This window comes from Nematostella vectensis, chromosome 6 (assembly GCF_932526225.1).
Source record: "Nematostella vectensis chromosome 6, jaNemVect1.1, whole genome shotgun sequence".
In the NCBI taxonomy this organism is placed as follows: Eukaryota; Metazoa; Cnidaria; class Anthozoa; order Actiniaria; family Edwardsiidae; genus Nematostella; species Nematostella vectensis.
The window spans coordinates 779,775-804,416 of NC_064039.1; the positions used below are offsets into that span (position 1 = coordinate 779,775).

The following is a 24,642-nucleotide window of genomic DNA, read 5'->3' on the forward strand; positions in this document are numbered from 1 at the left end:
TAAGTACATGCACGTCTAGCCCAAAAAATATGATGTCATATCTCTCGTGATAACGTGGTAAGTACACGTCTAACGTAACAAAAAATAACGTTACAAAAATATGCGTCATACTTCCCACGTGGTAAAGTCGCGCTTGTCTACACAACGAAATTTTGACGTCATATTGCTCGTGATCACGCGATGAATACACGCAAGTTAATGCATAAAATATGACGTCATACTTCTCGTGATCACTTGGTAAATACACGTTGTCTACGCAACTAGTAATTTAGTTCCGGATAATGGAACGCAACGGAAGTTTCACGCATTATCCAAAGATAAAGCTGTCTGTCATTTTTCTTGATTTGAACTCTTATTTCCCATCTTTTACTCAGTTGCTTCAAAAACCCCAAGGAGTTATTATCTAAACAAGACCGTGCCCACCTAGCTGCGCGGGGGACTGGGTACAAGACCATGGTCGAGGAAAGCCTTCCTTCTCTAGTACAGGATAACGGTAACCATAGTAACGGCAGAATTGACGGCGAGGTCCCAGCCACACAGAAGGACATTGACTAACCATGTAGAAAAGCTTGTTTTTTATCAGCTGAAAGGACGTTAACAGCGTTCAATATTGTTGTACACCTATTTCAAATAAGTCTGCGCTTCGAGAATCCAGGTGTGGTAACCGCGTTGCATGGTAACCTAAATGACAAAATTTCCGTCTTGATATACTTGATTCTACTGAACATGCCAATTCTTTGGATTTGATTTGAGAATGCAAAGTAATTTTTTATCCTGTCAGGGCTTGTGTGTGGTATAATACATATTGTTGATTCATTCTCGTTGTTAGCGTTTTATGTATAGTCACTGTAAAGGTTGTATTCAAGTATTATTTTATTACAAATAAATAGATCTTGTAGTGTATATTATACAGTAGTATTAAGAGAATATGACAACAGTTTGCGAAAGTTTCCTATATACAGCTGTACAAGCTAGTCAAAGGGACCCTCCCAAAAACAACTTATATATAAAGATGGACTATGTACATCCAGGATACTAAAAACTCTAAAAGGGACCCTCCCAAAAACAACTTATATATAAAGATGGACTATGTACATCCAGGATACTAAAAACTCTAAAACTCCTTTGTTTTATTTTATGCGACTTCCAGGGACGGATATAGCTTTTGCTAAAGGGGGGTTTGGCTCAGTGACAAAGATGGTAGGGGTAGTTATTTTTAAAATTACATATGGCTTTCTGAAATATAAACCCTCTAAACACTCCCCCTAGATCCGCTACTAACTTCCTTTGTCAATATAGTTTGTATCCTAACATTTTCCAATGTTTTTTGAATAATTAAATCAAAGGCTCTCGTCGTTCCTTTTTCGGGGTGTTTTTCTCCAATGTAACTTATCCACGTGCGTTTCCCAGGGCGTTGTGCTATGAATTCTAACTGGCTTATTTGGAACCCACCAGGGCTTGGCTTTGACGTCACCGAGTGTTGCGTCATTCTGTGGCATCTCCATGGAAACATTCATATTTAAAGTGTCGTTAAACGCAAGCAAGTCTGCTGTTGCTTTTAACTGCTCTGCCTGTTTTAGTTTTTTTAGTGCTCGTTTGACATTTATAACGCTACTTTTGTCTTTCAAGCGTTTCCACGGACTCCAGAATCCTCCAAAATTTGCCGGGTTTGCAGCTTTGTTTATGGGCGGAAACCATGGCGGAAGGGCTATGTTCTTGTAGTATTCCAGTCTAGTTTTCATCTCGGCGAGTACTTCAGGCAGCTGGTTGGATAGATCATGATATTCACAGGGATCTGGAGAATATACTCTAATCATCTACTGCTGCGTTTCAAACATCCTACCAAATTATGTTGTAACGGCATAACATCAACATCAAATATATAATTAGCAATATTACCATTATTATTATTAAAAGCTATTACCAATAATCTAAATCAAATTGTTTGTTTGAGCAGCATTATTCATGCTCGGACGACCCAGCTACCATTTCGTGCGTTCACAAAGGTATTTTACCCAGTGGTCATTTCGTGCCGAGCATTTTAGTGGCGCATTTGAGAACAAAGGCTTACATAGGGAGGGATATTATCAAGGTCATTCCCATTTATCCTTTCAGCCTTTACGCCATCCCATTACATATAACGTGACATTCATTCTTTCAGCCTTATCGCCATCCCATTACATAAAACGTGACATTCATTCTTTCAGCCTTATCGCCATCCCATTACATATAACGTGACATTCATTCTTTCAGCCTTATCGCCATCCCATTACATATAACGTGACATTCATTCTTTCAGCCTTATCGCCATATCGTTTTCTCACCTTCTTCCATGTCAAAAAGACAAAACTTTCCATCAGATGAGTCGCACTTTCTCTCCTCGTCAAAAGTTTTCTTGCAGTCGATGACAGCACCAGGTAAAAGTTCTGGCTGCTTCATACTGGATAAGGCGTGGCCAGGGTAGCGGTCGTACCAGCCCACCCCCTTGTACGTGTCATCCATGCCTTGTACGATCTTGTACTTGCCTTTGCGCAAGCCTGCAAACTTGCGCCTGGAATTACATTATAACCACTTACTGAGAAATACCTGTAAAATGTCTATATTGTATATGTGCGTCATACTGACTACTTGTAAACACTTTATTATACACATTTAGACATTCGTCGTGTATGTCTCTTACCATGGGTCAATATTATGCAATATCTCATCCCTTGGTGACGGGGCCCCCTCGGATATCGTGCTCCAGACGTTCTTCCCGTCCATGTTAGGGACCAAGAACTCGGCGGTACCCCCCGCGAGGTGATAGATGGTCGGCACCCAGTCAGTCACGTCAATCAGTTCCTTAGAGACACGCCCCTTTTGCTTGATGAGGTCACTGTAGACGAATGCCACGCCCTTGACCCCTCCCTCCCATAGCATGTCCTTCCCTCCGCGGAGGGGAAAGTTGGATCCTCTATTCCTAGACGACGGCCAAAGGGGGTTATTTAAAATGAAGGGTAATATGTCTTTTATTCCAATAGCCACTAAGGTATCCTGTCGCCCGCCCGCATGCCTGCCTGTCTGTCGTACCCACGTGATTTCTTGGTGCAAGTCGCACATGAAACCCGCTCACCACAGGTATCCTACTCACCAGTTGAGACCGTAAGGCGCGCCACCGTTGTCGGTGGTAAAAATGACTACGCTGTCCCTCAGCATATGGCGCTTGCTAAGTGCTGCGAAAATGTCGCCCACTGATTGATCAAGGGAGGTCACCATGGCAGCGTAAACTTGTCGCTGATCATCGTCGATGGTGCCTTTAAATCGCTTGGAGAAAAAGAGAAAGGAATATAGAGGTTGGCTGATGGTCATTGGGGAATCGCTTAATTTATTCCGAGAATAGGCCCAATTTCTAGGAGTATTTGAGCCATTTGATGGCGCGTAAAGAATCCGTGTGTTGGAGGAGGGGAAATCTTCAGAAACTGAGGCATCCCACGGTTTACCTGTTGCCTTTGTTTTAAACTCACATCTATCTTATCCTGAGGCGCTTGCAGGGGCTCGTTAGGGTTGGCCGTGTGCACGGCTTGATGCGCAACGTACAAGAAAAGAGGCGTGGACGTGTCGTGGGCTTCGATGACTTTGACGGCTTCGCGCGTGAACAGTTCAGTTCCGTATGTACCGTCCTCGCTCTGCACGGGCTGAAGGATAAGAAATTACCGAATCATAAAAGTACCATATGTACCGTTCTACAAGGACCCTATGTAACGTCCTCGCTATACACGGGCTGCAGGATAAGAAAGTACCATATGTACCGCCCTACAAGGACCCTATGTACCGTCCTCGCTATGCACGGGCTGCAGGATAAAAAAATGACATGATCATTAAGGTGCCATATGTACTGTCCTACGAGTACCCTATGTACCGTCCTCGCTATACACGGGCTGCAGGATAAGAAATTACAGAATTATAAAGGTGCAATATGAACCGTCCAACAATGACCGGCTTCTTTGGTTTATGGGTATTTCATAACATGATATGAAGGACAAATTTTCACCAACCTCCATGTTGTCTCGTAAGTCAACGCCCCAGAAATTGTTTTCGTAGGAGGAGTGGTTCCAATAATCGGTCTTTGCATTCCAGAAGCCGTAGAATGAGTCAAATCCCCGGTATACGGGAGTGTACTCCTTGGTGAAAAACCCTAGATGCCACTGATATAAAGGATAGGTATCAGAGGATTTAAAATGGAAAAGAGCAAAACATGAAATAAAGTATGTTTTAAAAATATTTTACTTTGGCAGAAAATTGATTAGATTGGATTAGACTAAATGGAACAAAGAACAGTACATCTTTCTAAAAATGCGCTAAACCGCGTTTTTTAAACTTAACGTGATTGTTCGCTTTAGTGAGGTTCAGCTGTATACAATATAGTGTTATGGTCATCATGTTTGTGCAACATGTCAGGTCGAGTGTGTCCGCTATAGTGAGGTTCAGCTGTATACAATATAGTGTTATGGTCATGATGTTTGTGCAGCATGTCAGGTCGAGTGTGTCCGCTATAGTGAGGTTCAGTTGTATACAATATAGTGTTATGGTCATCACGTTTGTGCAGCATGTCAGGTCGAGTGTGTCCGCTATAGTGAGGTTCAGCTGTATACAATATAGTGTTATGGTCATCATGTTTGTGCAGCATGTCAGGCCGAGTGTGTCCGCTATAGTGAGGTTCAGCTGTATACAATATAGTGTTACGGTCATCATGTTTGTGCAGCATGTCAGGTCGAGTGTGTCCGCTATAGTGAGGTTCAGCTGTATACAATATAGTGTTATGGTCATCATGTTTGTGCAGCATGTCAGGTCGAGTGTGTCCGCTATAGTGAGGTTCAGCTGTATACAATATAGTGTTACGGTCATCATGTTTGTGCAGCATGTCATGTCGAGTGTGTCCGCTATAGTGAGGTTCAGTTGTATACAATATAGTGTTACGGTCATCATGTTTGTGCAGCATGTCATGTCGAGTGTGTCCGCTATAGTGAGGTTCAGCTGTATACAATATAGTGTTACGGTCATCATGTTTGTGCAGCATGTCATGTCGAGTGTGTCCGCTATAGTGAGGTTCAGTTGTATACAATATAGTGTTACGGTCATCATGTTTGTGCAGCATGTCATGTCGAGTGTGTCCGCTATAGTGAGGTTCAGCTGTATACAATATAGTGTTACGGTCATCATGTTTGTGCAGCATGTCATGTCGAGTGTGTCCGCTATAGTGAGGTTCAGCTGTATACAATATAGTGTTACGGTCATCATGTTTGTGCAGCATGTCATGTCGAGTGTGTCCGCTATAGTGAGGTTCAGTTGTATACAATATAGTGTTACGGTCATCATGTTTGTGCAGCATGTCATGTCGAGTGTGTCCGCTATAGTGAGGTTCAGCTGTATACAATATAGTGTTACGGTCATCATGTTTGTGCAGCATGTCATGTCGAGTGTGTCCGCTATAGTGAGGTTCAGCTGTATACAATATAGTGTTACGGTCATCATGTTTGTGCAGCATGTCATGTCGAGTGTGTCCGCTATAGTGAGGTTCAGCTGTATACAATATAGTGTTACGGTCATCATGTTTGTGCAGCATGTCATGTCGAGTGTGTCCGCTATAGTGAGGTTCAGCTGTATACAATATAGTGTTACGGTCATCATGTTTGTGCAGCATGTCATGTCGAGTGTGTCCGCTATAGTGAGGTTCAGCTGTATACAATCCCTTATCGGGTTACCTTGCCTAAGCCTCGAGTCTTGTATCCGTGAATCCGGAGGTACTGCGGGAGCGTAATCTCGTCTAGGGGTATTCCGTAAGGCTGAGCAGCCCAAATGACAAAATGCTGCATACCTGAGGGTACCCAGGATAAGGTGACACATTTGTACCTTGCATTACTTGAAATGAGTATATCAATAGGGTGACAAATGTGTACCTTGCATTACTTGAAATGAGTATATCAATAGGGTGACACATGTGTACCTTGCATTACTTGGAATGAGTATATCAATAGGGTGACACATGTGTACCTTGCATTACTTGGAATGAGTATATCAATAGGGTGACACATGTGTACCTTGCATTACTTGGAATGAGTATATCAATAGGGTGACACATGTGTACCTTGCATTACTTGAAATGAGTATATCAATAGGGTGACACATGTGTACCTTGCATTACTAGGAATGAGTATATCAATAAGGTGACACATGTGTACCTTACATTACTTGGAATGAGTATATCAATAGGGTGACACATGTGTACCTTGCATTACTTGAAATGAGTATATCAATAGGGTGACACATGTGTACCTTGCATTACTTGGAATGAGTATATCAATAGGGTGACACATGTGTACCTTGCATTACTTGAAATGAGTATATCAATAGGGTGACACATGTGTACCTTGCATTACTTGGAATGAGTATATCAATAGGGTGACACATGTGTACCTTGCATTACTTGAAATGAGTATATCAATAGGGTGACACATGTGTACCTTGCATTACTAGGAATGAGTATATCAATAGGGTGACACATGTGTACCTTACATTACTTGGAATGAGTATATCAATAGGGTGACACATGTGTACCTTGCATTACTTGAAATGAGTATATCAATAAGGTGACACATGTGTACCTTGCATTACTTGAAATGAGTATATCAATAGGGTGACACATGTGTACCTTGCATTACTTGGAATGAGTATATCAATAGGGTGACACATGTGTACCTTGCATTACTTGGGATGAGTATATCAATAGGGTGACACATGTGTACCTTGCATTACTTGGAATGAGTATATCAATAGGGTGACACATGTGTACCTTGCATTACTTGAAATGAGTATATCAATAGGGTGACACATGTGTACCTTGCATTACTTGGAATGAGTATATCAATAGGGTGACACATGTGTACCTTACATTACTTGGAATGAGTATATCAATAGGGTGACACATGTGTACCTTGCATTACTTGAAATGAGTATATCAATAAGGTGACACATGTGTACCTTGCATTACTTGAAATGAGTATATCAATAGGGTGACACATGTGTACCTTGCATTACTTGGAATGAGTATATCAATAGGGTGACACATGTGTACCTTGCATTACTTGGGATGAGTATATCAATAGGGTGACACATGTGTACCTTGCATTACTTGAAATGAGTATATCAATAAGGTGACACATGTGTACCTTGCATTACTTGGAATGAGTATATCAATAGGGTGACACATGTGTACCTTGCATTACTTGGAATGAGTATATCAATAGGGTGACACATGTGTACCTTGCATTACTTGAAATGAGTATATCAATAGGGTGACACATGTGTACCTTGCATTACTTGGAATGAGTATATCAATAAGGTGACACATGTGTACCTTGCATTACTTGAAATGAGTATATCAATAGGGTGACACATGTGTACCTTGCATTACTTGGAATGAGTATATCAATAGGGTGACACATGTGTACCTTGCATTACTTGGAATGAGTATATCAATAGGGTGACACATGTGTACCTTGCATTACTTGGAATGAGTATATCAATAGGGTGACACATGTGTACCTTGCATTACTTGAAATGAGTATATCAATAGGGTGACACATGTGTACCTTGCATTACTTGGAATGAGTATATCAATAGGGTGACACATGTGTACCTTGCATTACTTGAAATGAGTATATCAATAGGGTGACACATGTGTACCTTGCATTACTAGGAATGAGTATATCAATAGGGTGACACATGTGTACCTTACATTACTTGGAATGAGTATATCAATAGGGTGACACATGTGTACCTTGCATTACTTGAAATGAGTATATCAATAGGGTGACACATGTGTACCTTGCATTACTTGGAATGAGTATATCAATAGGGTGACACATGTGTACCTTGCATTACTTGAAATGAGTATATCAATAGGGTGACACATGTGTACCTTGCATTACTTGGAATGAGTATATCAATAGGGTGACACATGTGTACCTTGCATTACTTGAAATGAGTATATCAATAGGGTGACACATGTGTACCTTGCATTACTAGGAATGAGTATATCAATAGGGTGACACATGTGTACCTTACATTACTTGGAATGAGTATATCAATAGGGTGACACATGTGTACCTTGCATTACTTGAAATGAGTATATCAATAAGGTGACACATGTGTACCTTGCATTACTTGAAATGAGTATATCAATAGGGTGACACATGTGTACCTTGCATTACTTGGAATGAGTATATCAATAGGGTGACACATGTGTACCTTGCATTACTTGGGATGAGTATATCAATAGGGTGACACATGTGTACCTTGCATTACTTGGAATGAGTATATCAATAGGGTGACACATGTGTACCTTGCATTACTTGAAATGAGTATATCAATAGGGTGACACATGTGTACCTTGCATTACTTGGAATGAGTATATCAATAGGGTGACACATGTGTACCTTACATTACTTGGAATGAGTATATCAATAGGGTGACACATGTGTACCTTGCATTACTTGAAATGAGTATATCAATAAGGTGACACATGTGTACCTTGCATTACTTGAAATGAGTATATCAATAGGGTGACACATGTGTACCTTGCATTACTTGGAATGAGTATATCAATAGGGTGACACATGTGTACCTTGCATTACTTGGGATGAGTATATCAATAGGGTGACACATGTGTACCTTGCATTACTTGAAATGAGTATATCAATAAGGTGACACATGTGTACCTTGCATTACTTGGAATGAGTATATCAATAGGGTGACACATGTGTACCTTGCATTACTTGGAATGAGTATATCAATAGGGTGACACATGTGTACCTTGCATTACTTGAAATGAGTATATCAATAGGGTGACACATGTGTACCTTGCATTACTTGGAATGAGTATATCAATAAGGTGACACATGTGTACCTTGCATTACTTGAAATGAGTATATCAATAGGGTGACACATGTGTACCTTGCATTACTTGGAATGAGTATATCAATAGGGTGACACATGTGTACCTTGCATTACTTGGAATGAGTATATCAATAGGGTGACACATGTGTACCTTGCATTACTTGGAATGAGTATATCAATAGGGTGACACATGTGTACCTTGCATTACTTGGAATGAGTATATCAATAAGGTGACACATGTGTACCTTGCATTACTTGGAATGAGTATATCAATAGGGTGACACATGTGTACCTTGCATTACTTGGAATGAGTATATCAATAGGGTGACACATGTGTACCTTGCATTACTTGAAATTAGGATATCAATAAGGTGACAAATGTGTACCTTGCATTACTTGGAATGAGTATATCAATAGGGTGACACATGTGTACCTTGCATTACTTGAAATGAGTATATCAATAGGGTGACACATGTGTATCTTGCATTACTTGGAATGAGTATATCAATAGGGTGACACATGTGTACCTTGCATTACTTGGAATGAGTATATCAATAGGGTGACACATGTGTACCTTGCATTACTTGAAATTAGGATATCAATAAGGTGACAAATGTGTACCTTGCATTACTTGGAATGAGTATATCAATAGGGTGACACATGTGTACCTTGCATTACTTGGAATGAGTATATCAATAGGGTGACAAATGTGTACCTTGCATTACTTGGAATGAGTATATCAATAGGGTGACACATGTGTACCTTGCATTACTTGAAATGAGTATATCAATAGGGTGACACACGTGTACCTTGTATTACTTGGAATGAGTATATCAATAGGGTGACACATGTGTACCTTGCATTACTTGGAATGAGTATATCAATAGGGTGACACATGTGTACCTTGCATTACTTGAAATTAGGATATCAATAAGGTGACAAATGTGTACCTTGCATTACTTGGAATGAGTATATCAATAGGGTGACACATGTGTACCTTGCATTACTTGGAATGAGTATATCAATAAGGTGACACATGTGTACCTTGCATTACTTGGAATGAGTATATCAATAGGGTGACACATGTGTACCTTGCATTACTTGGAATGAGTATATCAATAGGGTGACACATGTGTACCTTGCATTACTTGAAATGAGTATATCAATAAGGTGACACATGTGTACCTTGCATTACTTGGAATGAGTATATCAATAGGGTGACACATGTGTACCTTACATTACTTGGAATGAGTATATCAATAGGGTGACACATGTGTACCTTGCATTACTTGAAATGAGTATATCAATAAGGTGACACATGTGTACCTTGCATTACTTGGAATGAGTATATCAATAGGGTGACACATGTGTACCTTGCATTACTTGAAATGAGTATATCAATAGGGTGACACATGTGTACCTTGCATTACTTGGAATGAGTATATCAATAGGGTGACACATGTGTACCTTGCATTACTCGAAATGAGTATATCAATAAGGTGACACATGTGTACCTTGCATTACTTGGAATGAGTATATCAATAGGGTGACACATGTGTACCTTACATTACTTGGAATGAGTATATCAATAGGGTGACACATGTGTACCTTGCATTACTTGAAATGAGTATATCAATAAGGTGACACATGTGTACCTTGCATTACTTGGAATGAGTATATCAATAGGGTGACACATGTGTACCTTGCATTACTTGAAATGAGTATATCAATAGGGTGACACATGTGTATCTTGCATTACTTGGAATGAGTATATCAATAGGGTGACACATGTGTACCTTGCATTACTTGAAATGAGTATATCAATAGGGTGACACATGTGTACCTTGCATTACTTGGAATGAGTATATCAATAGGGTGACACATGTGTACCTTGCATTACTTGGAATGAGTATATCAATAAGGTGACACATGTGTACCTTGCATTACTTGAAATGAGTATATCAATAAGGTGACAAATGTGCACCTTGCATTACTTGGAATGAGTATATCAATAGGGTGACACATGTGTACCTTGCATTACTTGGAATGAGTATATCAATAGGGTGACACATGTGTACCTTGCATTACTTGAAATGAGTATATCAAAAAGGTGACACATGTGTACCTTGCATTACTTGGAATGAGTATATCAATAATGTGACACGTGTGTACCTTGCATTACTTGGAATGAGTATATCAATAGGGTTACACATGTGTACCTTGCATTACTTGAAATGAGTATATCAATAAGGTGACACATGTGTACCTTGCATTACTTGGAATGAGTATATCAATAATGTGACACATGTGTACCTTGCATTACTTGGAATGAGTCTATCAATAAGGTGACACATGTGTACCTTGCATTACTTGGAATGAGTATATCAATAGGGTGACACATGTGTACCTTGCATTACTTGGAATGAGTATATCAATAGGGTGACACATGTGTACCTTGCATTACTTGAAATGAGTATATCAATAAGGTGACACATGTGTACCTTGCATTACTTGGAATGAGTATATCAATAATGTGACACATGTGTACCTTGCATTACTTGGAATGAGTCTATCAATAAGGTGACACATGTGTACCTTGCATTACTTGGAATGAGTATATCAATAAGGTGACACATGTGTACCTTGCATTACTTGAAATGAGTATATCAATAAGGTGACACATGTGTACCTTGCATTACTTGGAATGAGTATATCAATAATGTGACACATGTGTACCTTGCATTACTTGGAATGAGTATATCAATAAGGTGACACATGTGTACCTTGCATTACTTGAAATGAGTATATCAATAGGGTGACACATGTGTACCTTGCATTACTTGAAATGAGTATATCAATAAGGTGACACATGTGTACCTTGCATTACTTGGAATGAGTATATCAATAAGGTGACACATGTGTACCTTGCATTACTTGAAATGAGTATATCAATAGGGTGACACATGTGTACCTTGCATTACTTGGAATGAGTATATCAATAGGGTGACAAGTGTGTACCTTGCATTACTTGGAATGAGTATATCAATAAGGTGACACATGTGTACCTTGCATTACTTGGGATGAGTATATCAATAGGGTGACACATGTGTACCTTGCATTACTTGAAATGAGTATATCAATAAGGTGACACATGTGTACCTTGCATTACTTGGAATGAGTATATCAATAAGGTGACACATGTGTACCTTGCATTACTTGGAATGAGTATATCAATAGGGTGACACATGTGTACCTTGCATTACTTGAAATGAGTATATCAATAAGGTGACACATGTGTACCTTGCATTACTTGGAATGAGTATATCAATAGGGTGACACATGTGTACCTTGCATTACTTGAAATGAGTATATCAATAGGGTGACACATGTGTACCTTGCATTACTTGGAATGAGTATATCAATAAGGTGACACATGTGTACCTTGCATTACTAGGAATGAGTATATCAATAAGTCATGGCTACATTGTAGGCCTAACATCAAGCTCCGGTCCTAAACAAACTCAGGAGGTATATGGGGGCTTGTATAGAGTGGTATTCCCAGGCTGACAAGGTATATATAGAACACAATACTGAGCCTGATGATGGTGTATATAAGGAACACAATACCAAGGCTGACAAGTATATATATATATATATATATATATATATATATATATATATATATATATATATATATATATATAAAATGATGGTTGAAGGCTTTCATAGAAAGTGCTCAATACTCGAAAGTAGAGCGGTGTATAGTGTTGGTTTGAGAAAAATACAAACTACTAGGTTTCCCTACAGGTCTGTTTCGTGGTTGCCCACTCATCATATATATATCATCATATATATATATATATATATATATATATATATATATATATATATATATATATATATATATATATATATATATATATATATATATATATATATATATACCATAACGAGGCTGATGTGTATATAAAAAAAAAAACAAGACCGAGGCTAACAAGGTATGTATATATATATAGAACACCACCCCGAGGCTGATGGGGTAACTATACAGAACACCATACCGAGGTTGATGGGGTATTTTCCCGTCATCATGGACGCTCGTGATGGGGTGCACATGGGTGATACGTAGTAGTTGTTCAGGATCACCCCTCTGTTGGCGTAGAAGTCGATGTACGGCGTGGGGATCTGGGGCGAGCCGTGGAAGCTGACGTCATCCCAACCCTAAAGAGTGTTGAGTTACCACTGATCAAAGTTCAAGTAAATTTCAAATGCATCTGAATTCAAACCGTACTCAGGGACACGGCAAACGATATACGTCACGCTAGTCGGAAATAGAGGAGCACGGAATACGTCACGCTAGTCGCAAAGAGAGTAACACGAAATACGTCACGCTAGTCGGGAAGATAGTAACACAAAATACGTCACGTTGGTCGCAAAGAGAGGTATGGTGGCCGAGGGCTGCCACTGAAAAAAAATCATATAAATATAAATTTTATTTTATGTTTCATTTCATTTTACTTTTACTTTTAATTTTTTTTTCCATTTCACTTTTTTTAATTTACTTTTAATTTACTTTCTCTTTTACTTTTGTTTTTTATTTTACTTTCTCTTTTCACTTTTAATTTTGTTTCACTTTTACTTTTACTTTTATTTTATTTTCGACGTTCATTTTCCATTTCACTTTGAATGTGAGTTTTAATTTCGCTTTGATTTTTCATTTGACTTTTAATTTTAAATTTATCTTTCGTTTATCTTTTACTTTTGATTTAATTTTACTTTGTAATTTTAAATTGAAATTGAATTCGAAAAAGAAAATTCACTTTAAAATCAAAAGCAAAAGTTTTTTTTAGTGGCAGCCCACGGCCGCGTAGTTCGACACAGACGACAGCGAAGAGGGTTAATAGCACGGAATATGTCACGCTATTCGGAAAGAGAGTAGCACGGAATACGGAATTAGTCAAGCACAAGCCCGACAATAAGACCAAACTGATAGGCTCATTTGAATAGATCAATATCAATTCTTCCTGGGTATATTCGAGCACTTCCCCTTTGAGCTCTTTGCGGCCCGTGGAGTTCAAATACCGCGGTACAGGTCACTCATGCTTGGCTTGTGGACCCATTTGAAATCCACAAATCTACCCTAACGCTAGGCGAGTTGTTAAAAATTTATTTTAAAGCACATTGGTGAGTACCTTAAGACAAGCATTAGGGACATGATAATTTAAGCACATTGGTGAGTACCTTAAGACAAGCATTAGGGGCGTGATAAATATTTTGCTTACAGATGTTTACAAGCGACACGAGGGGCAAATTTGCGATTCCGTCAAAACTGAGATTTTTGCATCCTGATTGGCTAAATTTAGAGAAGGCAGATAAGCAGAGTTCTTTTAGGGAACGCGAAAAGGCTTGCATTAATTAATTAATTGATTCTCGTCTTGTCAGAGGAGGAGGGGATGGGTGGTAAAAATAAGAACTATACCAGGTCATCTGCCACGATGATAATGATATGCGGCTTTTTCCCTTGCACATGCGCAAATGATCCAACCAAAAGACCAAGCAAAATCTCACGAAGTATCCAATAACTGTTGACAGAAAATCAAAATATAGAATGAAACATCGTATTTCAATACCTTTCTTTCCTGTAGAGAGAAATCAAAACTATAATGTATGTTTTAAAACATAACTTTCAATGCTTAACAGAAATGAAGTGTTTCTAAGAAGGTCACATCATATTTGCACTCGAGTAATGATCCACGCGACAAGTGTTTGAAATGTCCTCTCAAGTTTTCCTTTGTCTTTGTCCTTTCCCTGAACTTACCATTTCATAACGTCAAATAAATGTTCCTTTTACCACTGTTCTTTGATTGATTTATCACCAAACCCTAAATCACGACGAAATATGAGGCAGCGTCTGTTTATCCCACCAGTAGCTCTCTAAATCAGGTTTGTTTTCTCTTCGATGCTGGTTGTTTTATTTACAATAAAGCCCCTAGTGGGTCAAAAGCCTGTAACCTTATATGTTTTTTCAAAACATGTTTTTTTTTTTCTAGTGATATGGCAGAAATTTCATTTTAAAGGAAATACAGTAAGTAGTGTCTAGTTTTTGCCAGTCTTTGTTGGATTTTGATAGCTTGAACATATCCCATTAGAATAAGCTATTTCAAGTCAACATCTCTCTATACTCGAAATAAATTTAAAGGTTGATGATAGGTTTTCAGGGCGCTTTCCGGGATAGACGCGGATTTCGATTTAATGGCTGCCAGTAAAAAATCATGTTACTTAATTCTTACACCGAATGTAACAGAGTATTTATACTTGAAAAATCAGTGTTAATAAGATCTGTCTCGTCATAAAGATGTTATTTGTTTATTTTTTAGCAATCTTATGTGTACATCATCTTCAAAGCAATTATGTTATTACTGGGTTTAATATCTAGCACTTTACCATAGAAATACATCAAAGAAACATCATAGAAACGGTAAACTTCATTCGCTTAGTTACTATTCTTTTCCTAATTAGAATTTTCTTCGCCTCGGGGTTTCAGATGTATAAACCTTTGTGGTAATAAGGAAAATTGGATAAAAGAGAATTTGAGAAGAAATAATAAAATCTCGTTGTCTTAAGTTTAGATTACATCCTTCCTCGATCAGACGGAAAAGCTTAAGTGTACTTTACGTGCAGGGTTCTTGGTTATGATGGTAAAAATAATCATAACTAGTGTATGTTTTAGACTTAAACGTGTACAAAAAGGTCATCTGCCCTGGTGGATATTCACGCTAATGTATTAATATAACAAGACCGAATCAGCTGATACTAAACGACGGAAAAAAACAGATCACGATATGTCAACAAAAATCCATAAAAAGAAGTGCCATGGTAGTTGATCTAAATAAAGCATCAAAATAAAGCTTTGAGTACAAAAAAAATTGGAAAACTTAACCCATCCATTAGTACGGAATGCTGAAGTAATTATAAATAATAGCAAAGGTAAACAAGAGAAACCAAAATAGCTAGCTTTACAAAAGTAGAGTTTTAGTGAGTCATAGATATCGCCGAGACTAGATGGTCGTGTGTACTAACAAACACTTCACCGACTCCGGCGTCCATCCGAAAAGCCACTCGGCTCCCTATTCACCATACGGGCATAGAATTTGATCGCTTCCGTGCGAGAGTTTCCATTTATGTTTACCTAGAGGGCCTTCACGGATCTAGTTAAGAAAATGTATTGATGAATTACTTATATGTTTAGTGTTTTGAGGTTAAAATGCTGCTCGGCAAGGTTGATTTACAAAAGAATTGAGATTCTCTTGCATCTTCTATCCCATCTTACATCTTCTCTCCATCCCATCGTCTCTGATGTTTCACGATAGTGTGAAATAGGGCAAAGCGCTATAAAATTATTTTGCATTTGAAATTGCTCGCTCTATTATATCTCACATTTTTTGGAAAATAAAAGAACAGCTTTGACATTGACAATTATTTTATTCTAAACTCGCGAAAGAGCTTTAACATTGACCAATCTTGTATGCTAAACTCGGGAAAGAAGTTTTGCGCTTTTTTTATCATTCAGATTAAACGCTTCCGTGAGATAAGCAAGTTCCTTTTGAAACAGACACCATTCTGCATCCGATAGGCGAATCTGACTCTCATTGCGATAGCACAGGATTAAAGCCAGAAAGAATAAATCCGTACTAAAACATTCAAATATTTGATATTTTTGAAGAGCTTTGAAAGATAAGAGGTAGGCAATTAAGGTGCGTTTGCCTACTACTCACGTTCTTACGTGTTTACTACACACTTTTTTTTACAAGAACATGCCGAGGTTCAGGTGTCAGAAAAATATTGCTTTTTTTTCGTCCTGGTGCGTTCTATAATGCAGAATCAAATTGTGCTCATAAAACAACCTTAAATATTATTTCTATTGATCATTTGTAAAATGTTCTTCATAATAATTCATTGGGTATTATATTTTTATATAAGTACACTTTATATTCAAGTTAAGAACATTTCAGCTTAAAATGCTCCAAAAATAAGAACGGCCCAGCTTCAACTGAAAACTAGACGTTCTCATAATGTATTCTAACACTCAATTGAGGCAGTAACTCTAAGGTTTGTGGACGTGTGCGGCGTCGTGTGAAGAAAATAACCGATTTTGCGGTCTCCTCACGTCGACCAAGGACCACTGATATCTTTACCCTGGAGGAACTCATTACAATCTGTAATATTAACTATGCATGTTTTTCTCTTCGAGATCCTTCGTCTTGGCCGTAAAAAAGGATTAAATTGCTTAAATGGAGTGACGTAGGCTCTATACCCCTTGGTCATGTTACAGCTTGCGAAATTACACACTCGTTTTCACTGTATCAAATAATGTAACTGAACGGTAAAACAAATGATTGAACGAAACTGATCCTTTGGCGCACCCTTCTTATTTTCATAGTGTTCGCATTCTATATTAAGAAAAAAATATGGTACGTTATAAAAAGGAATTTTGCACGCGGTCAACCACAAACAGCAATGTAGGGATGATTGGTAGTTTGTGTGTTTTTCTATACATCAAGATATATTTAACAATTATACCATTTCCATTAAGGTGGATAGTGGCGAAATATCTACGGAGAGCCAAAGGGTCTCTATCCACCATCCGCCGAAATGGAAATGGTATAATTGTTCTGGTATATAAAACGAGCTTGGTTTGTAGGAAAAAAAACTACGCGAACTACCGTTTCATCTATACAAGCCTGTTTCGTGGTTGCCCACTCATCAGGAGATTTATTAAGAATATATTACTACCATCACTTATATACTATCTATATACAAAATTTACATAAAAATAGGGCGCGAAATTTGAATATCCTTGTATATATAAGATGTATATAATATATAAGATACAGATATAGAAAATATCTATATATACACAAGGATTATTATGTAATAAACCTGCGATTATGTGTTCCGGATCTCGTGTATATACAATAGTACGAGGAGCGACGGCGCTTAACACTTCCTGTCGCTAAGAGCAAATAATTTTTCTGAGAACTCTAGAAACAAATTACGTTGATTGGTTAATCATTCTAGAACATGTGAAAATGGTGTCTAAAAGATTGAAATATTTTATGTTTAAAAATGTATTTTTCGATTGGAGATTTATTATGAAGACAAATCTTCTCGTGACCACAGTTGGGCGGGAAATTCTGTTGTGCCAACATCACCAACATCGGTGTTACTTGAGAGCCGTATTGAAATCTTATTTATAGTAGAAAGGAAGTCCCTTCTTCACTCGTAGAACAAAAACAACAAACACCTGTTTTGATAGGCGTAAACCACAAAAAAAAACCTTTTTAATGATGCAATCAAAATTCAAAATAGGTTATGGCGATTATGAATATTTTTATATATTCATAATCGCAACAGCTCAACAACAATACTCCTCGAGAAACAACAGAACAACAACAGCACTACTCCAGAAACAACAGAACAACAACAGCACTACTCCAGAAACAACAGAACAACAACAACAGCACTACTCCAGAAACTTATTGAAAGGAGTGGGGTAAAAGTGGGAGACTCGCGGACATTTTCCCAAATGCGACATTGACCTTGTAGTTGATCATCATGCGGAGTGTGACACCCTCACCCCTCCCCAGAGGGGATCGTATCGCGCACCTGCGAGAGATATGATAGCACCCCCACCCCACCCTAGAGGGGATCGTACCGCGCACCTGCTAGTAGACCAATAAGGAAAGTGTGATATGATGGCATCCCCACCCCACCCTAGAGGGGATCGTATCGCGCACCTGCTAGTAGACCATTAAAGAAAGTGTGATATGATGGCATCGATCACTGTAACATGAGTGTCACATGACGCCTATCGGTACAGCGACGGAACAATATAATTCGCGCGGTTCATTTTGTGAACACAGCTGTGGACATACAGCCATCACAACACTTGGGCGCAGTCAGTTCGATCAACGCTTCTGTGAGGCCACAATCGCCGGAGGTTGGATGTACTTGGATGTACTGGTACTAATCCCAGAGAAATTCTTTTTTTAAATCCAGGAAATTAATTTGATATTCTTTTAGGAGCTTGAATTGTGATGACGAGGAAAAGAGATTTTCGACAGGTTTAGCGGAAGACGATTAATTAGAGCGGTGTGCTGCAAGATCTCCAAACTTCAAGGCGGCTGTGAATGATTTGTGAAATCATCGGCTTCACCCATACGCACATAAAGCATATGCTTCACAAGTTGTAATTGGGATTTTTCAGGCTATATTGGAAATATATTGAAGAAATCCTATACAGAAAACTTGGGCACCGAATAAATCATTTCTACCTTACAGATATCTTACATGGCTAAAAAAAGCATTAATTTAAATGATCATGTAATACAAGAACGTATCGTTGATATTGTAGAGTTATCAAAGAAGAATTGCTCGACATCTTACTTAATTCACTGAAGACTGGAAAAGCAAATATAGTTCTAACAGACGTCAACTTTGTCTCGGCGCTATTCATTTCCCGCTTGTATGTTACCCAAATAAACATTTTCAATCAAGTCCAAGTTGTGATGTACTGCGGGGCCTTGAAGAACTGGAGTGCTTTATATGAAAATGCAGGCGAAATCTTATTATGAATTATCACCTTGTCTGCTACTACCAGATGTACCAAAACACTTATAAAACTTGTGATCCAAGTGCGACTTAAACTAAAACCTCTATACCCATGTCCTCGACCAACTCCTGCCTTAACTTCAACTATTCCATCGAGGATCGCGACGTGACTTACGTGTCTGTGGTGAACGTGTTGACTGTAGTTTTAAACATCGTGCTATCAGTCACCGCGACTCTCGAAAACCTCCTCGTGATCGGCTCCATCTGGAATACCCGCGTGCTGCACACGCCCTCGAACGTGTTTATCTGCTGCTTGGCCTGCACCGACTTGCTGACAGGGCTCTTTGTGCAGCCTAGCTTGGTCGTCTATAAGATCGCCGAGATTCTGGGGAACTCCAGGGTCTCGTGTCTCTGGTTTATCATAAGTTTTCTCGCGGGGAACGTTGTTTCGGTGGTGACTTTGCTTACTCTAACCGGGATAGCCATCGATAGATTCCTTGCTGTTTATCTACATTTAAAATACCAAGACGTCATCTCGGTGTATTGTGTTTTGAAGGTCTTCGCGCTGTTTTGGGTCATCGCACTCGCGCCTGTAGCCGTCCGCATGCTTTCCACTGCCAAAGCCTACTCCGTCATCGTGCTATTCCTCTTGGTGTCCTGCTTCCTGCTTTGCTTTTTGTCCTATTTTCGCATTCTCAAGGTGACTCGCCGCCACCAGAGACAGATACGAAACTTATCACACGCCGCGGCTGCAGCTAGTAATAGCGCCAGGGACAGTTTCCATGGTAACCATGGTAATCATGGCAACTCTTATGATAGCCAGGAGAATGCGAACGCCACCAAAGTCCGTCGCACGTCAATCACGATGCTTTTGATCGCCGGGACTTTCTATATCTCTTACTTGCCGCTCCTCGGGTTCATGGTGGCGATATCTATATACAGTTACACGAGTCCTATCAAGGCATGGGCCAATATCGCCAAGACTATCGTGTTCGCGGGATCATCTGTAAACCCCGTGCTCTACTGCCTACGGATCAAAGAGATCCGAAGAGCGGTGCTAGCGTCAATGTGTAAAATTTTGCGAAGACCAGTTAACCCCATTATCTTATCTCCCGCCACTAACCGAAGACAGGTATCGCTGGCGCAGGTCTCGAATACCTTTCGTACAAACTCCGGGGCAATAATCGATATCGATGCTTAGACTTTGGCTCTTCTATCTCTGTCGATGTTCTGTATACCTTTAGCACAAACTCCTGGGCAATAATGGATATCGATGCTTAGACTTTGGCTCTTCTCTGTCGATGTTCTCTGTAGACAAGAATAATCCTCAAAATCCGTCCGATATGATACTGGTGGTGCTTATCTTAAAAGATAATATAAGTGGTTGATTTCACGAACACGCTTTCCTCACAGGTGACAGCGACAACAATTGTTATTATAATGATAATGATGAAGTTTTTGCCAAATAGATTTATTCATATTCAATTCTCCAATAATACATATAAAAACAACAAGCCAAACACACGTTTGAGAGCCTACAAGTAATTCGATAAAAAAGGTGTTGTTTTTTATGATAATAATTATGAGGACGATTGAGGACGATGATGATAGTGAAGACAATGGGTGAGGGGGAGACTTTGGAATTTCATAGACACCGAAACGCGTTTCGCGTAGATAAACAATTAGCAATAATTGGCAATTATCAATCTACGTCGGGATCACTTCGCATAGATTAAAAATTGGCAATTATTGCTAATTGTTTATCTACGTCGGGACCACTTCGCGTAGATAAATAATTAGCAATGGTTAGCAATCATTAATCTACGGCGGGACCACTTCGCGTAGGTTAATAATTAGCAATTGTAAATCTACGCCGGGGACGCCAGCGCCGGAACGGCAAGCGCGGTGTACCGCGCGAAGCGCTGGGGCTTGCGCGCGCGCGTGGGAGAGGGGTTGCTTAAAGCATTTGCTTTAAGGGGGTGGCGGCGCGTGCCCGTTTTCGGCAGCGCTTGGCGCTAGGGGAAGCAAGGGGGAGCCTAAAACGATGACAGGGTGGCTGGCCCCCATTGTGTGTGTGCCTGCGCGCAGCGCCATAACATGTGGGAACCCATTATTCACATACATAGTGGAGGCCATAAATAGTACACGTTTATTTCCAGAAATTAACCCACGTTTCATTCATTTGACAGATATTTAAGAATCGTTTTCGATTGTGATAGATGAAAAAGAACGACTCCTCACACCTTAATAACTTCTGGTAGGGAAAGAGATCTGTAGCAAATGCTTTGAGTCTCTGTGCGTGCCTTTCACTACATCCTATCTCTTTTTCGATCCACTCTTTCCTTGTACACGACGTATCACCCCTCTGGCGAAAACGGGATCTCGAGAGCGTGATCCATTGTCCAAGCCGAAATGAATGACGTAAGATTTCAGTCTTCAAACTTCCCAGCCTTTTGATTCCCCTCTTTATCAAGTCTGCAATGGTGTCCCAGTCCTCAGTCGGCTCGATGTTTGTGATTCCTGCACTGTCTTGTTCGACCTGGGGAAAAACAGAAGGATGCATGAGAAACCCGACTTGCTGTGTCGCTCAGTGTCATACAACAATTCAGCAAAGACCCGACTTGCTATGTCGTTTTGTGTCACACAACAATACAGCAAAGACCCGACTTGCTATGTCGCTTAGTGTCACACCACAATTCAGCAAAACCCCGACTTGCCATGTCGCTTAGTGTCACACAACAATTCAGAAAAACCGCCGGGTGCGGGGTGTCCCTAACCGACCCAGCTTTCGCCATGCTCCCCTCTGTCATCAGGGGATTTCTAAGGTTTCACGTCTACTTTACCACGCGGAGGGTGCTCTACGAGCTCGGCGCCCCCCTGCCTGGCGACAGCCCGTTCGCGCAAAAAGGCAACCCCTACAAGAAAGCAGCTTTCGAGCGTCTATGTATAGAGTTCGGTTTGCCGCGTAAGCCGGACTTCCGATGGTAAGGCGGGCGGAACCACGGGCTAGACGATGTGTTTGTGTTCTACCTGGGGGAGGGGTATCGCAACGTGCACGTGATCCGTGGCTACGACACGGCGGCGGACGAGTACCCGAGCCACCTCAATCTGTTTAGCGACGAAGGTGGGACGTACAATAGTGGGAAGCAGGTGGGTTTTATACGCAATGACGACCACGGGGGTGTGCAATATAGCTGGTTTGCGTGCAAAGGTACCAGTTAGCCGTGCAGGAGGCCAAGGTGAGACTGAGTCTTGCGGTCTCACCAGGAGTGTGGCTGATGCCGAGCGATCTGGTGATAAACACGCAAAGCATCGTGGGCTACAACAATAAACTGCAGAAAGCCACAGACTCCATGACGCTCGGCGCAAACGCGATCAACACCGAGACAAAGCCAGTCGGTGCTCATAACATGGCCGGTGGGCATCCTAGGGTGCAACACATGACTAATCCGAGGATCGACCGCGTGTCGTTCCGGCGGCGAAGCAAGGCTTTCGCACCTGCGAAAGTGCACGCAGAGGGCGCGACGCCTGCCCCCTCTTCACGTATGCAAGCTGCGCATAGCATGACTACCGCCGGAACGGCAAGCCGGACCGGGCGAAAAAAGTGACCACACCGCCCTCAAGGCGGGGTTGTCGGCACTCGCGGTGGCCGCGGCGTATTACTTGTTCCGATGATTGCTTTGCATTCGACGAGCCAAGAACGCGGCTACGGCTAGAATGAGCTGCCACGCATTTTCGCCAAGGAATAGGAGAGCGACTTGCCGAGCGACGTCACAATGACCGCGATCGTCGTCGCTACGGCCAACCCGATAGCGTGGACGGTAAAGCCGTACTTTTTGAAGATGAACACATTCTTAAGAAGCGCTCCGCTAATCCATTCAAGATGAAATGCAATACTCAAAAAAATGATTTTTCAATAATTTGTCTATAGACTTATATTTGTCTCCCGATTACAAAAATGTGTTTCTTTTTGAAATCGAACGAATATTAAATATTTTATGGATTTTCCTTATTTTTCTCGGCTTGACCGCGAAAAACACTACAAAATTTGAACCAAGTATCGCTACCTGCAAGGCGAAAAATAAACAGCGCAGAAACACAACAACACCACAGGAGGCAACCAGGATATGTGCTAGCAATATTATTTTAATCTCGGCTTAATCCAGTTAAAATAGAATATTTGACAGATTTTCTCAAATATAGCCTCGCATCCATCATTTTGCACGATCGTCAAACCGACAAATTGAGGCCTTAAAAGTCGCATCTGGTACATTGCTCTATCAAAAATGGTCATTTTTCCTGAAAAGACAGTCACTTACTTCCCTAGAATCTGAAATAAAATTTTGGGGATAATAAAATCCGGAGCGCTGAGAGCGCCAAGAAGATACAACACTTCACAGGTAATTGACCTTCCAACTTGGGCTAACTATGACACCAACTGCTGAATTCGCAGGGAAATTTGGCTTTTGCAGAAGCTCCCTCCTCGATACAATGCTGAAAACAAATTTGAGGACCAATAAATATGTGTGCTATTACTTGCATTCTTCGTTGTGCGAGATGATTTAGAAAAAACACGTATTTGAGTGATTTTTTGAATATATTATAACTAGTCTTGCGTAATATTTGCGTCCAAAGAATTCGCAACATAGATCAAAACAACAAGTTAAGTGGTGTTAAATTTTCCTTACCTCATCTTGGGAAAGTGCTTGATAGGCATCGTTTTTTATCAATGCTTGTTCCTCTACAAACGCATAAAAACGCTGTTTAACTCGCTTCGGCTTGCGATCTCGGAATGTTTTTCATGGTGCTTCCACGTGACCGGCAGCGCACACAGGAATCCCAAAGTTTCTCAAACACAATGCAAAAAAAAAAAAAAAAAGAGAGAAAGAGCAACTAATCAAAAAATCTGATTTCTTATTTTGGAATAGAATTAAATAAATAATGTCCAACCGTAAGGATCGTTTGAAATTGTTAGCCATCGAAGTTATCGAATGATGGATTTTATCCCTTGCGGAGCGGAAGTTACATATCTTGTGTGAAATTGACAGTTGGCAATAAACAGATAGTTTTTCATACAAGTACCAGATACGTTCTATG

The 24,642-nt window shown here is 40.1% G+C and overlaps 3 protein-coding genes and 2 long non-coding RNA genes across 6 annotated transcripts in view; 3 read left to right on the top strand and 2 right to left on the bottom strand.

Moving 5' to 3' along the window:
* The window catches only part of LOC5510526 (proton-coupled folate transporter), a 35,460-nt gene extending 34,557 nt beyond the window's left edge, over positions 1-903 (top strand). Inside the window, exon 7 of the mRNA XM_001630929.3 lies at positions 375-903. Within this exon, the coding sequence (XP_001630979.3) occupies positions 375-555 (181 nt within the window). The 3' untranslated portion in view covers positions 556-903. The remainder of the gene's footprint in view (positions 1-374) is intronic.
* Positions 856-15,250, bottom strand: LOC5510518 (arylsulfatase B). Of its 2 annotated transcripts, none has more exons than XM_048729229.1 (10): positions 14,753-15,247; positions 14,414-14,516; positions 12,996-13,155; positions 5,742-5,854; positions 4,035-4,184; positions 3,504-3,674; positions 3,131-3,303; positions 2,681-2,959; positions 2,325-2,551; positions 856-1,795 (listed from the first exon to the last, which is right to left on the bottom strand). In XM_048729229.1, exons 1-10 carry the CDS (start codon positions 14,758-14,760, stop codon positions 1,341-1,343), a joined length of 1,839 nt encoding a protein of 612 aa, XP_048585186.1. In that variant the 5' UTR covers positions 14,761-15,247; the 3' UTR covers positions 856-1,340. The 2 variants fall into 2 exon arrangements, with proteins under 2 accessions (XP_048585186.1, XP_048585187.1); XM_048729230.1 differs by having other exon boundaries at positions 1,562-1,763; positions 14,753-15,250.
* Positions 13,937-22,088, top strand: LOC125568002. Its single transcript, XR_007311991.1, has 2 exons — positions 13,937-14,118; positions 21,735-22,088. It is a non-coding gene; the product is annotated as an uncharacterized LOC125568002 (long non-coding RNA).
* LOC5510531 (melanocyte-stimulating hormone receptor) lies at positions 18,486-21,069 on the top strand. The gene is made up of 2 exons (XM_032379729.2): positions 18,486-18,957; positions 19,018-21,069. Exon 2 carries the CDS (start codon positions 19,658-19,660, stop codon positions 20,744-20,746), a length of 1,089 nt encoding a protein of 362 aa, XP_032235620.2. The 5' UTR covers positions 18,486-18,957; positions 19,018-19,657; the 3' UTR covers positions 20,747-21,069.
* A 1,583-nt stretch (positions 22,089-23,671) lies between the features above and the next one.
* On the bottom strand, positions 23,672-24,412 carry LOC125567952. The gene is made up of 2 exons (XR_007311926.1): positions 24,234-24,412; positions 23,672-24,039 (listed from the first exon to the last, which is right to left on the bottom strand). It is a non-coding gene; the product is annotated as an uncharacterized LOC125567952 (long non-coding RNA).
* Positions 24,413-24,642: the final 230 nt, after the last annotated feature.

Coding starts and splice junctions, on each gene's coding strand:
- LOC5510531 (XM_032379729.2), top strand. CDS start 19,658: ATGTCCTCGACCAACTCCTGCCTTAACTTCAACTATTCCATCGAGGAT.
- LOC5510518 (XM_048729229.1), bottom strand. Junction 3,304..3,503: donor CGCCTCAGGATAAGATAGAT/GTGAGTTTAAAA, acceptor TTTTTCTCCAAG/CGATTTAAAGGCACCATCGA. Junction 1,796..2,324: donor TCTTTTTGACATGGAAGAAG/GTGAGAAAACGA, acceptor TATATTCTCCAG/ATCCCTGTGAATATCATGAT.